Source organism: Pyrgilauda ruficollis, unplaced genomic scaffold, assembly GCF_017590135.1.
Source record: "Pyrgilauda ruficollis isolate IOZ18807 unplaced genomic scaffold, ASM1759013v1 scaffold45, whole genome shotgun sequence".
Taxonomy (NCBI): domain Eukaryota; kingdom Metazoa; phylum Chordata; class Aves; order Passeriformes; family Passeridae; genus Pyrgilauda; species Pyrgilauda ruficollis.
The window spans coordinates 4145919-4159284 of NW_024526044.1; the positions used below are offsets into that span (position 1 = coordinate 4145919).

General features: G+C 46.4%; 1 protein-coding gene across 1 annotated transcript; it reads left to right on the forward strand.

Annotated features, from left to right (window-relative positions):
- Positions 1–2525: 2525 nt before the first annotated feature.
- On the forward strand, positions 2526–6859 carry CBLN4 (cerebellin 4 precursor). The gene is made up of 3 exons (XM_041478512.1): positions 2526–2840; positions 4114–4230; positions 6662–6859. Exons 1-3 carry the CDS (start codon positions 2574–2576, stop codon positions 6857–6859), a joined length of 582 nt encoding a protein of 193 aa, XP_041334446.1. The 5' UTR covers positions 2526–2573.
- Positions 6860–13366: the final 6507 nt, after the last annotated feature.

Here is a 13366-nt window from a genome sequence, read left to right on the forward strand (position 1 = left end):
CTCCAGTGGAAGTCATCCAGGAGCTGGAGCTGCTGGAGAGAGCCCAGAGGAGGCTCCAGGGTGGGCAGAGGGATGGGGCAGCTCTGCTGGCACAGCTGGCATTGTTCACCTGGAGAGGAGAAGCTCTGGGGTGTGTGGATTTGCAGAGCCTGAAGGAGCTGCAGGAAAGATGGAGAGAGAAGATTTCCAAGGGATGGAGGGACAGCACACAGGGAATGGCTTCAAATTGGCAGAGAGCAGGGTCAGAATGGATTTTAGGAAGAATATCTATAGAGACACCTGATGTCATTGTCCACAGCAAAGCAAAATCAAAACCCAGTTTCTAAAATGATTGTAAAGTTTTTAATCTCTGACAAATGATTGATCTTTCAAAATCATCAGCAGTTTCAAGTTCCAATTGAAATTTCTGTGCAGATGGAATTATATTTGCTGCTACTTGTGCAGTGTTAAAAGGTTATGGACAGAAGAGGTTTGAAGCAGATGTTGAAATAGTGTGGAACTATTTGTACATTTCTATTTACAATAAATATTTTTGCCACAGCTTTGTCTTGTCAGAGTCCTCATGTGCACAGGAGTGAATCTTTAAATCTGCAGATCAAGTTTCTACAAGAGGTACAAAGCTGTGCTGCAAGCATTTGTTTGATTTTTTGTTTCCTTTCCTTGCAGTAAATGCTGCTTCCCTGCTGGACCCTTCCATCCATCTTCGTTGTGTCACTGAGCAAGAGGCTATTGATGCATTCCTAGAAAACAGAAATATCTTTGCCTCTTGCCTGATCAATGGGATTCCTTAAAATTTGAGTTTGGCCTCCTGAATTTTAGGGAGCTTGATGCTTGCTAAGAATTTTGGCTGCTTTATGGTTTCTCAAAGATTGGCTGAGTTCTACAGAATTAATGCTGCACCCTCAGCTCTCCACACCAGCTGAAAACCACTCACCTTTGCCTACAGAAAGCTTTGGTGTTCAGCTGAGAGTGGATTTTGGTGTTTTTATTCCTCCTCTTACTTTCCTGTTGCTTCTTTAATTTCTTCTGTCTGCACCCAGAGATGCCTTGGCCAAGCAGGGAATGGAGGCTGCTGCTGGTTAATGGCTGACCCAGGCTGTATTCATTGCAAAGCTTTTACAGGCACAAAAAATTTCTGTACTGAAGGCATCTATCTAAAATTAGATTCAATTCCCTCAATTTCTTACAAACCCTTGGTGGTTTTTTGGTTAGGATGGAAATCTGTGCAGCCAGTTGTGCTTCTGGGAGCTCAATGCCATTTCTGTCAGTCCTTGAAGTGAGGTTTAGGTAACCCATGAGATTATTTCAAATGGGGCTGGGGGATGCAGGAAAGATCTTGTCTAGAAGCCACCACCAGCACCAAGCCACTCATGTTTTTAATAATCTCCAAATTCATGGGAGAACTGAGCTAAGGCACCTGCTCAGTCTCCCAGTCCTTCCAACACACACCATAAAAATAAATCTGTGTTAGACAGAGGTGTTAAATCCCACCCTAAGCATTGGCAGCACCGTGTGGGGCACTGGCCCCGTTAATCCTCACAGGGCAGCAGGACAGCCCTGCCGCTAATCTCAGGTGTGATTTGAGCAAAGCTCACATCGGGTGCCTGCCCCAGCTGCACACACCTGCCCAGCTGCACACACCTGCCCAGCTGTGAACACAAACACCTGCCCAGCTGTGAACACCTGCCCAGCTGTGAACAACTGCCCAGCTGTGAACACCAACACCTGCCCAGCTGTGAAAACTGCCCAGCTGCACACACCAACACCTTCCCGGCAGCCCCGTGCCCCGGAGGACTCGGGCAGGTTCAGGTGCTGCCTCTCAGGGAGGCTGCAGCTCTTTCCCACCCTCCTCCTCCTCCTCCTCCTGAAATCGGGGTGCTGCGATGTTCTGGCGCTCTCCCTCGGGCTGTGCAGCCGCCCCAGAAGTTGCCAGGGAGGACAGGAGCGTACGAGAGGAGGGGGCGATTCCCAGGGGAGCCTCTCTGGGGCTGAAACCTCGCTAGGTGAGAAGCGGGCAGGTTTGCTGTGACCTCAGCGCTGCGGAGGGGGGGATTTGTGACGGGAGAGCGGGGGAACAGGGACACAGAGAGAGAGGGAGGGAGAGAGAGGGAGGAAAGGGGAGTGTGCAGCTCTGCCGCTGCTATCAGAGCAGGATCTGGCAGCTTTGGGAAGCTCCCACTCTCCGCTCCGAGCATCCCGGATCCGCAGCTGGAATCGCCGGCATGGCAGCGCCAGACGGGCTCATTGCTCCGCCGCCTCTCGCTTCTCTCTCTCAGCAATAATTCACCTGAGGGCTTTTCTTCACCCCACCTCCCTTTCGCACGCTCTTTTTTTTGATGTGGAGCGAGGGGAGAAAAGGGCGTTCTGGACAGAGCGCGTTTCTCCGGGCGGCTTTTGGCGGCGTCGTTTAAAGAGCTCGCCAGAGGAGCCGGGGAGGGGAGGAAAAAAAAAAAAAAAAAAAAAAAAAAAAAAAAAAGAAAAAAAAAAAAAAAGAAGAAGAAGGCATAAAGCGGTGGCAGCGGGAGGAGGAGAGCAGAGAGGAGCGGTGGCCGGAGCGGGGCGCGGTGCGGACCATGGGCTGGCGGCTGCTGCTGCTGGCCCTGGCGCTGGGCGGCCGCGTGGCCACGGCGCAGAACGACACGGAGCCCATCGTGCTGGAGGGCAAGTGCCTGGTGGTGTGCGACTCCAACCCGGCTCCCGACGCCAAGGGCTCGTCCTCCTCGCCGCTGGGCATCTCCGTGCGGGCGGCCAACTCCAAGGTGGCTTTCTCGGCCGTGCGGAGCACCAACCACGAGCCCTCCGAGATGAGCAACAAGACGCGCATCATCTACTTCGACCAGGTGAGCGCCAGGCACCGCGGGCTGGGCGAGCATCCCCCGCAGCAACAGGTGCCCGCATCCCGCATCCCGGCCGGGAGCTGGGAATCCGCCCCCGGGAGAGGGGCAGGGCAGGGCTAGCTAAGCCTGGGGATGCACAGGTTCCCCGTTTGCCCCCCGGGTGCGGAACCCGGCCGCTCCGCGGCTGCGGCCCCGGGAGAAGCGCGGGAGGCGCCGCGGGAGCGGCAGCGCTCGGTGGCATCAGCGCGGTGACATCGCCCCGAGGGGTTTGGGGCGATCTCAGTGTTGGGTTTACATGGTTTGTGCAGCTTTTGAGGGGGGAAGAAGAGAGAATTGTAAGGGAAAGCCCTGTAACTTTCGCGGCACATTTGGCGGTCCAGCTCCGCTCAGCCCAGCCCCGGTGTTAGCGGGCAGATACCAACACGCGTTTCAATCCCAGCTCCCGAAGTCATTGAGACTGATGGCTCTCCTTGTCCCTACACCCTGCTGTGCTGAGCAGTCGGTTGTGGTGGCAGCTGGAGCCAGGTGTGCCCCGCAGCTTAGTGCTGGCACCGAAAATCACCCCAAAACTCCATGGACAGTCCTGGAGGCTTCCGAGGGCTCTGCCTGCCACAAAGGAGCCTGGAAATGTCAATTAAAAATGAAGCATAATTAGGTGGTAAGAGCAAAATGCAGTCATTACAGAGGATATGTAGCATATGGGTGATGCACTCATCTGGTACATTCCCCTCTGTCACTTCTCTCTGTTTAATTAAACCCTAATTATTATTAGTGCTGGTGCAAACAGCAGATTCTCGCAGCCAGGCTGTGCTGGCTGTGCCAGGTGCTCCAGTAACTCAGCCTGGCTGAGAGCTGGGTTTGCCTCCTGCTGTTCCTGCAGTCCTTGCTCACACCTGGCTCCTTGGGAAGGCAGCGTTGGCTTGGCCACTGCTCTTCAGCCAAAATCCACGTGCCACTCCCACAATTGGTGGTTTTATGTCATTTTGGGGAATGACGAACAAAAATGCCTCTTTAAAAACATGTGTGGAAGAAAGGACTTGAGGGTATGGTGTAGTAGCAAAATAAGAAATAATTCCCATCTTAGTTTATCTGTTGTCCTATAAATAAAACTAAATACCAATTTAATGAGTTATTCCAAAGTAATAGAGAGAAAATTAATAAACCAGCGTAGGTGCAGGTTAAATTTTCCATGGGCAAATGGTTTCTAAAGTAAATAAATTTTTCTTTATCACTCACTACCTGTACTAATCCCCATGCTGTATTTTTCTGTTTGTAGATCCTTGTAAATGTGGGCAATTTTTTCACGTTGGAGTCTGTCTTTGTATCACCACGGAAAGGAATTTACAGTTTCAATTTTCACGTAATTAAAGTCTACCAGAGTCAAACAATTCAGGTATGTTGATGAGTATGATTATAAAATCTTTATTTAAATGGTTTATTTAGGATAGACTATTGACTGAGCACAGGAGCATTTAATATGATTTTAAGGAAAAATAGCTTCATTTACAGCAACCTGTGGTGTTGACTACCTAGCAGTAGAGCCCATTAATTGAAAATGAACAGAAATAAGGCAGGATCCTCACCTCAGATAAATCACCACAACTTCACTTCCATGCCATGAATATCTGGGGTGACATAAAGCATTCCATAGAATGAATGATCCAAGAGTAAAAGAGAGCTCAGAATTTCCCTGACATGCTGTTGAAGAGTCGTGTTTGCTCCAGGTTAAACTCACAGTGTGGAGCACAGGAGTTCTGGGTACCAGATTTGAGTGGTTTTGGAACAATTTGTGCCCTGGCATCTGGTGCCAGGTACCTGGTTATGTCCTCAGTGTGCTGAGGACCAAGGTTGGTTATATCCTTGTAGCAATGTCTTCTAGGGAACCTTTACAGCAATTTAAACTCCTTTTTTTCATCATGTAATGTATAAAAAGTGTGTGATGTATTAGAGAAAAGGGGTAACTCTGCACTCCCTTCTGTAGCTTAATAGCAACGGAGCTGCCTGATAAAACACAAGAGGGAAAAGCCTTTAAATTCCTGAACATCCCCTTGCTGAGCCAACAGCAAATTCCTTAAGTAATTCCTTCATCTCCCTGCCAGGTCACGCAGCTGCTGTGACACCTCCTGGCTTCCCGAGCTGGAGGAACCTCTGTGGCTCCCCTGGTTTCCAGCCAGGAGAGCTCCAGGTCCACTGAATGTCTGAGCTCTTCCTGCTCTCTGCTCTCCTGGGTGGGTTTGAGGTGTGCCAGGCTGAGCTGAGCTGGATTTCTGCAGGAGCAGTGCTCAGGGATCTCTCTGTGCCTCTCTGGGCTGCTGGTGGAACTCCTGGCAGAGCTGGTGAAACCACGACCCCATCTCTGGGGAAATCCCCCTTCAGTGCACACTGGAAAATCCTAATTCCAATCAGGTCAATGACAAAGGCTTAAATGAAACACTGACCTCACAAAGATCTCTACAATGAGCTTTTAATCTGTTTAATGTGCTCAAAAAGTGTTCTTTTCACTCTCGGGCATGCTGAAGGTTGAATAACTGTATGTCAGCCCCTCCAGTGGATTTAAAATGCCCATTGCCAAGAAAGATGCCAAGCCTTGGCTTCTGGAAGTCCAGCTCAGGCTCTGGAATTTCACAAACCAGGAGCTCAAACCTGGGAGTCTGGGGCTCGTGGCAGGGAATGTTCCAGCCTGTGGCTCATGGCCTGAAATCTTTCATGGGTAAGAGGTTCTGAAGTGATGGATGGGTTTTAGAGCAGTGAGTGTGAGACCATCCCCTGCAAACCTGTCACGTGCCTTCTGTGATTAAACTCCTGTCAGATTATTCCAGTGGAACCTGATGGAACAGAAAGAGTGAGAAACCCAAGCCAGGCCATGAGTAAAGCCCTGGTGTCCTTTTCCTGTGGGGTAAACGGGGAGGAGAACCAGAAACCATTGCAGTGGATCAAACTGGTGTGAGCCTCAGCCACAGCCAGCCCCACTAAATCACCTGCAGGCTCCCCACACAAGTGATGCTGCTCTGCCCCCACAACATCTGTTAGAGCCATTAAATACCATTAAACTGCAGTTGTTTCCCTGGAGACACCTGATTAAGTGGATTTCCCAGACAGGTGAATCCCAAATAAATACCAGCCTCTGCTGCCCTGACTTCTGCTGAGCACTAATTTATTCTGTGGTGACTCCCATTAAAATTAATGGGACCATATGCACGGCCAGCACAGTGCATGTGGGTAAGCATCCCATAATTCACCCCCTGTGACTGCATTAGAGCTGCTTGGAAAGGAAAAGCAGCAAAGCTGAGAGCTTGCCATGGGGGAAATGAAAAATGCCTGGATCTGCCCATTCCCCCAGGCCCTGCCCATCTTTATTTAGAGATGCTGCTTTCAGAGCAGAGGCTGTGCTGCCTTCAGAAGTGTTTTATAGAAAAAATGGAGCCAGTTTATAAAGCTAAAAATCTGTTCTAAACTTCAGAGCTAAGTATTGAGAGGGACACACATTTTGTTCCCAGTGAAGTGTGAACTCCCAGCCCACTGTGGTCCTTCTGACACCTCATGTAACATCTCTGGGTGCCCAAATTTTTTTAAGATGTATATTTCTTTTTCCTGTGTGACTAAATAACCTTGAGACAGGCAAAGTTGTACCAACTGAAGTGATGCCTCACTCAGCTGCAGGTCCAACTCATGAACATCCACATTCTTGTGCCAAATAAATGTCATTATTACTTTAAAACAACCCAAAAAGCACCGAAGATTGGGCCCTTGCACTGTGTTTAATATTCAGGGATAGTTCTTGATGGTTTGCAGTTAATTAGAGCTTCTCAGGGGCTCTCTTGCAGGTGAATTTGATGCTGAATGGGAAGCCAGTGATCTCTGCTTTCGCTGGGGACAAGGACGTCACCCGTGAAGCCGCCACCAACGGGGTCCTGCTGTACCTGGACAAGGAGGACAAGGTTTACCTGAAGCTGGAGAAAGGAAATCTGGTTGGTGGGTGGCAGTACTCCACATTCTCTGGCTTCCTGGTCTTCCCCCTGTAAAGTCAATTCTCCCGTGGCGTTCATCCAGGTGTGGACTCATCCTTGCCCCTGCTCTGTGAAGATCGTTTTGCCAGCATGGAGTGATGGTTCCTAATTTCTTTCTCATGGGTGGTTTTGGATTCTCTCCATGGATTCTGGCCCCATCTGAACTACTCAGAAGTTCCACAGAATTTTGTGTGTCCAATATCTTTGGCCTGAGACTAAAGCAGACAATAAATATCGACGCTTAAGGTTTCAGCCTAAAGCTGCCTGCAAGATTTATGCCAACTTCACTTCCTGGATTCGGGGAAGAAGTGGATTTCCTTTAACTGTGAAAAGACTGGCACTGAGTCTTTCATGTAGGAGAGTTTGAGTTCAGACTCCAAGCAAGAGTTAGTGTGTTGCTGCCAAAGAGCTGTGTGTTGATATATTGAAATATTGGTCATGTTTCTGTCCTGGGCCTGCACTGCCACCATCCATCCCACTGTCTTAGAGAGGTCATTCACATCCTGAGTGGCTGGCTTGAGCTCTCCTCTGCGTGTTGTATGTTGGATGGTTCTCCCAAATATTTCAGCTCAGTCCCAGCCAAGTCCAGCCTCCATGAACTGAGGGGTCATGGATGTGTTCTGGTTGGGTATGGAAGGGGTTCCTCTTTTCCACATGCTGATTCCTAAAAGGAAAAGCAGATTCCAACCATTCAGGGTTAAAGGTGGGCATGCAGGTGCAGCTTTGCTAAACAGCTTTGCCCTGCAGGACACCTCACACTCGTTCTTCAATTTAATTAACTTGATTGATAATTACTGCTTCATTCAGCTCCTGAGGGATTCCTTCCTTAGACACAACCACTTTGTCAGCTGGAGATGAGATCCCCCTTGTTTTTATTTCTGTGTATTTTCCAACCCTTCTGTTGTGCTAAATGTCTTTTCTGGTTTTGCCTTAACTCCACAGGTGTATAAAATTTTAGATTATTTGTTTAACAAATATGAAAGGCAAATAACTGGTACCTAACTTGGTACAAAAGCTTCCCAGCTTTTTGTACAGGTCATGTGAATTCATAAACTTATTTATTATCTCATTGTTCCATAATAAAGATTAACATATATTAGCTGAATTTTTGACCTTTGGATTTTGGGAATTGCTTCATACTATTTTTTTATTGGATATAATTATTATATGCAAAATGGAAGCTTTTGGGATTCACAGAAAATATCCCAGGAGGCAGAAAAGATGCCATGAGTTAGTTAGCAATCAGAGTGATCTAGAAATAACCTATGCATTTAATTTAAAAATAGAATTTAGGCAGAAATCCTGGCCTCACTGAAGTTGGTGTTAAGAATCACATTGATTCCAAAGGATTTTGGATGAAACCTCTGCTTTAGGTTCTGCCATCAGCATCAAACTCCAGTGCCATCAGATTGATATATTCAATATTCAACATTTAATACTCAATATTCAATAAAATGATTTTCACATGAGCTGCTAACACAACCTTCATCCCTCGTGCCCCAAATACACTGAATTGTTGGATCTTTGTGCCTTGCATATCATGAAGGATGTGGTTCTGAATTAAAAACTTCTGTGTACTTGAAAATGCGTGTGGGTGGAAGCATCTGCAGCAACCTGGGGTCTTCCCTGGGAGCCACTTTGGGCTGGGATTTGGGATCTGTCTCCAATTCCTTCCCTTGCTGGCCGAGTGCAGTGTGTCCTGTTGGCATTCCACTGATTGGGAATCTGATCCGAGGCTGCTTGCTGCTCCTCCTGAGGATATCAGGGAATTGGTGGCACAGCCTTGTGCCCAAATTCCTGATTTCTTCACCCACCACACGGGAGATTTTGGGCCGTTTCAGGAGGGTTGTGGGTACTTTGCACTCCTGTAAGTCAGCTAGGAGGTGATTTTTTTACACAGTTTTTTTTTCTGCACTGAGCACTGCAGCTGGGGAAGAAGTGGAAGGACCTGGCAAGAAGGTGAATTATTCACATTGCTGAAAAATCTTAAAAAGTTGTGATGGCCGATCAAAATGTGTTACTGCTGTACCCCCAAATGTGTGTATATAAATATATGTATATCTAAGCCACCTGGAACTGCAGGTCATAGTTTGCATGATGTTATAAAGAGGTTACTTGTCCTAAGAGTTTATTTCAGATGGGAGCATTGGTATTTTGTATAAAATTGGTCAAATCTGCCATCTCCCCCTGCCCATGGATATATCTGTAATGTACAAGAAATGTTGCTACTGAGACAGAAGAAAAATGGCATTAAAGGTGTCAGTATAATTTCTGAATGAAGTATTTAACTTCTTTAATTTGTGAACACATGAGCTTTAAAGGCTGTTTCAGCAGCCAGCAATAATCCTGAGCTATCTCAATATTGCTTTGATTGCCCCTCAGCAAAACATTTCTGATTTCTTCAGAGTCATTAATGCTTATTTAAACTTGAGCTGGAGAGACTGAGGAGCTATTCACTGAAGGGATACATTTTGATGGAAAAGCTTCTAAAACCAGAACTGCCAATTAATTATTTTGCTGGGGGAAGGAGAGGTTTAAGTGGAGCTGCTGTGATCACTCAGAGGTGGCCTCTGGGGCCAGGCAGGTCACACTTAAACATTTAAATAAGAACAAACTGCAGGGTTTAGACCCAACTTGAGCTACCAGGTCTGCCCTCATTTTTATTGTGCTGTCCCAGCTCAGCTGTGCAGCTGCTCCCAGAAGAGAGAGGATCAGCCAGGCTGGAAAATAAAATTCCTTTTCCTTCTGCCTTCCATGTCCTGCCACAACATTTTCCTGCTGAGGAGCACCAGCTCCACTTCACTTTTTAAGGGTGTTTATGGTTTCAAAGAACCCCAGCCCTGCACTGGGCTGCTCTGTAAGGTTAGAGCTGACTTTCTGATCCTCTGCACTTCCAGCAGCCTCACTGATTTTGGGGAGGGCACAATCCTCCCCTGCTGCACGAGGTGAGGATCCACACCCACATCCCGCACCCACTTTGCAGGAACTTTGTACCTCACAAAGGCTGATTGTGCCAGAAAGCTTTATAGATGTCTTTAGAAATCTAAAAGAATCTAGAATCTAAAGAAATCTTCATAGCCACACGTGGTAAGGACAAAAGAAAGAAGTTACTTTCTGAGAATAAAATATTTATTTTATTCTCAGTGATTTCTTTATGAACGAGAGCAGGATTGTTACTTTTTTTTTATCTGGTTTATTCATATTTTATCCTTTTTTTTTTTTGGTGAAACTAAGGGGAAAACCCCTCTCTTTTTTCCTTTCTTTCACTCCTCAGTGATGTAGATGCTGTTGATAGAGCTCACCTCTGTTCACCCAGTGTAGAAATCTGCTCTGTTTGTTGGATCCTCTGTGCTGTGAGCAATTTGGGCTGCACAAGCCAAAAAACTGCAGAGCCCTGAAAAATTCTGCTCAAAAGAACTTGGTGGCAAAAGTATTTTTGAAAAGGCACCGAGGTAGCTTTGAACTTTTCACAAGCACTTTTGTCACTAAATACAAAGGGAAAACCATCTTTGAACCATAGAGAAGGAAAATATATTCCCTTTTCTTAACAAGGCTTTATGTGTGGTTTATGTTACATCATTTTCTAGCAATGTCTGAACATTTTATTAATTCAATCACTTTGGCCTTTCTATTGCTCAGCAAGTGTTTCAACCAACTGAGAAAATGGAGAGGGTTTGGGAAATGATTCCCAGGTGCCAGCACATCCAGTCCTGGTCCTGTTCAGTTTGCTGGATCAGTTCTCTTTCTGAGACAGGACATTTTTAAAATACAAAGGATGGTTCTGGAGTAAATGGAATTCTGCTGTGTTTTCCCTTTCCACATTTTATCTACATATGATTCCTAGAAAGACAAATGCAGTGGAAGAGTGTGAGATGCCTGAAGAATTTCCCAATTAGCTCCAACTCTTTGTTTTAGCCCCCAGAGGAACACACCTGCACACAGAATATTTTTACAAGCAGATTTTAGAACAGAGAAATAAATGCAAGGAGCTCTATGTCATAATCACACCAAGGAGCTGAGCCATTAATATGAAATACAGGCTGAAGGAAACAGAGAAATGTTCCCTTCCTTGATGTCCTCCTCCTTTTGTAGGGGGTTCTGAGCTGGGAACATCTTCTACCTCAGACATTCATGGTGCTCTTTACATTGTAAGGGCTCTATGAAATATTCAGACTCTTTGTTTCCCACAGATAACATCACCCAGATCACTCAATGGGAATACATGAAAAGACCCAGGGACAGAATTTATTGGCTGGCATATGCCACAACAACTTTTTTTTTTTTTTGTGCTCTTGCTGTCCAGACAGAAAAGGCTCCTTTGAGAAAAGAAAATTGTCTTAGGCCCTCAGCTGAGGTTATTTATCTGTTGCTGGGTGGGAATAGGGAGGGGAATAAAGCCGTTTCCTTCCCTAGGGGGAATTCATGTGAAGAATGATGATCAGATCAGTGCCTGGGATGAAACTGGTGATGGGGACAGTGGGAGGTGGCTGGGGGAGTCTGTCTGGTGTGAGCTGAGGTGTTTGATGGAGTTGTGATCGCTGTTTTCATCCTCACACTTGGAGGGAAGGGAAATTTGCATCATTTTCAACAGGTTCTTCTCCTTTCCCTCTTCCCCCCATTTTCCTTCTGCCTCGTGCTTCTTCTTTACTGCAGAGGAACAAAGTGATCTGCAATGGTCTAAGAAAGGCTCATTTCTGGAGAGGGATGGCAGACGTGGACATTTTGGCTTTTGGCTTTGTTTTATTTTTGGTATCTGATGTGGGGGAAATACCCAAGAGGGGGATGAGAGGAACAAAATAATTCAACCTGAAGACATTCTTCTCCTATTATCCACTTCACTGAATTCCCTAAATCTTTTTGTTCATACATTTTCTGCAGTGCATGACCCTGACCCATCCTGTGGTAACTGATGCCTTTTGGTCCTGCAGGAGGAAAAAAAAGATGTCCAGGTGCAGGAGGTGGGCAAATAAAACAGCTTTTGCCCTGGATTCCCTCGGGGGTGGATTTATTCCCTCAGCCCAGCTTGGTCCAAAGGCAGGGATGAGCTGAGAGCAGGGAGGTTTGGGAATTGCTGCTGGCACGAGGGAAATGCTGGATCCTGCATCACTGGAGGAGATCCAGAGGGGATCCCCAGTGCTCCTTCCCTTCCCTTCCCTTCCCTTCCCTTCCCTTCCCTTCCCTTCCCTTCCCTTCCCTTCCCTTCCCTTCCCTGTGGACTTTTAGACAATGACAAATATTTAAAATCAATACTGAAATATTAATAAACATTCAGCAGTTATTGGTACAAATTAACCAACTCAGCTCAGTTACCCAACACTATGAAATCTGGGCAATTTTTGACTTTTTTTTTTCCTTTATTTTCATTAATAAATCTCCCTGGGCACTGAAGGAAGACACTGAAGAGAACTTCAATACCAGGAAAATGGAAATAATTCCATTGAGCAGCTGCAGGAATCAGAGCCAGAGTGGGACTGCTCAGTGCAACCCAGATTTAAGGCAGAACAGGAGATAACACGAGCTACAGATCTCTTTAAGGACACCCCATCCCTCATTCCTTGGAGGGAAATAAACTCTGGCTCATTTCTAGAAAGCCAAATAATGGAAACATTTGAAGAACGAATACCTAAAGCACAGGAATGCTGAGGAACATCAGGGCTGTGTAAGAAATGAATTCTCCAGCAGCATCGAGTGTTTTACTTTCTGTGGAGTGCTTAAATGGATTTCCACAAAAATAATAAAGGCTTCTGGAGGAGATAACTCCAAGGCCATCTATCTCTGTTGCCTTGAATTCAGTAGTGCTAAGTGAGATAGTCTGGGCTTATTCTGCTGCAAACACTGATTCAGTGGGCAGGATTCAGCTGTCAGCTCCTCTTTGTTCAGGGATTATTTCCCTGAACCTTTTCTTCAGGTTTTCTGAGAGACAGCTGAGGGTTGGCAGCTCTGATCACACACCAGTGTCAGGAGCAGGAGCTGTGCTGAGTTCAAAGCCTGACTGAGCTGCAGCCCCAGCTCCTGAGGTTTTAGGAGCTGGATTGAACATCCTGCACATCCCTCAGGTGGAAAAGGCTTTTTCGTGCTTGTAGGTGTCAGCCCTGGCTCAGACACGGGGGTGGCTCAAATGAGGTGTGCAGTAATGACAGCAGCCAAGAGAACAACTCTGAGCACCTCTAAACTCCGATGATTTGTCAGGAGCTCACCCTGAGAGGAGAAATGTCACTGATCTGAGGGTTTGCAGTGAAAGGCTGCTCGGCAGAGCAGGACAAAATACAGCAAACACATTTGGTGGAGGAAGAAAAAAAAAAAAAGGTGATGGCTCACAATATTTAATTATTTTTTAGGTGCAGGAAAAAAATGAGCAAAGCCTGATGTGCAACAGCACCTGCAAAACTTGCTGAAATAATGTTTTAAAAATCACAACAGGAACACATTGTTTAAACGATCAATCAATCAATCAATCAATCACTCTTTAAGCACTGCAGGTTGTGCAACTTCAGGGGCAAGCCAGGGGTGCCTATAAGTGGA

What these genes read in the sequence shown, in the direction of transcription:
- CBLN4 (XM_041478512.1), top strand. Translation starts at nt 2,574, where the DNA reads ATGGGCTGGCGGCTGCTGCTGCTGGCCCTGGCGCTGGGCGGCCGCGTG. An exon ending in GCATCATCTACTTCGACCAG is followed by an intron (nt 2,841 to 4,113) that starts GTGAGCGCCAGG and finishes TTCTGTTTGTAG; the next exon opens with ATCCTTGTAAATGTGGGCAA. An exon ending in ACCAGAGTCAAACAATTCAG is followed by an intron (nt 4,231 to 6,661) that starts GTATGTTGATGA and finishes GCTCTCTTGCAG; the next exon opens with GTGAATTTGATGCTGAATGG.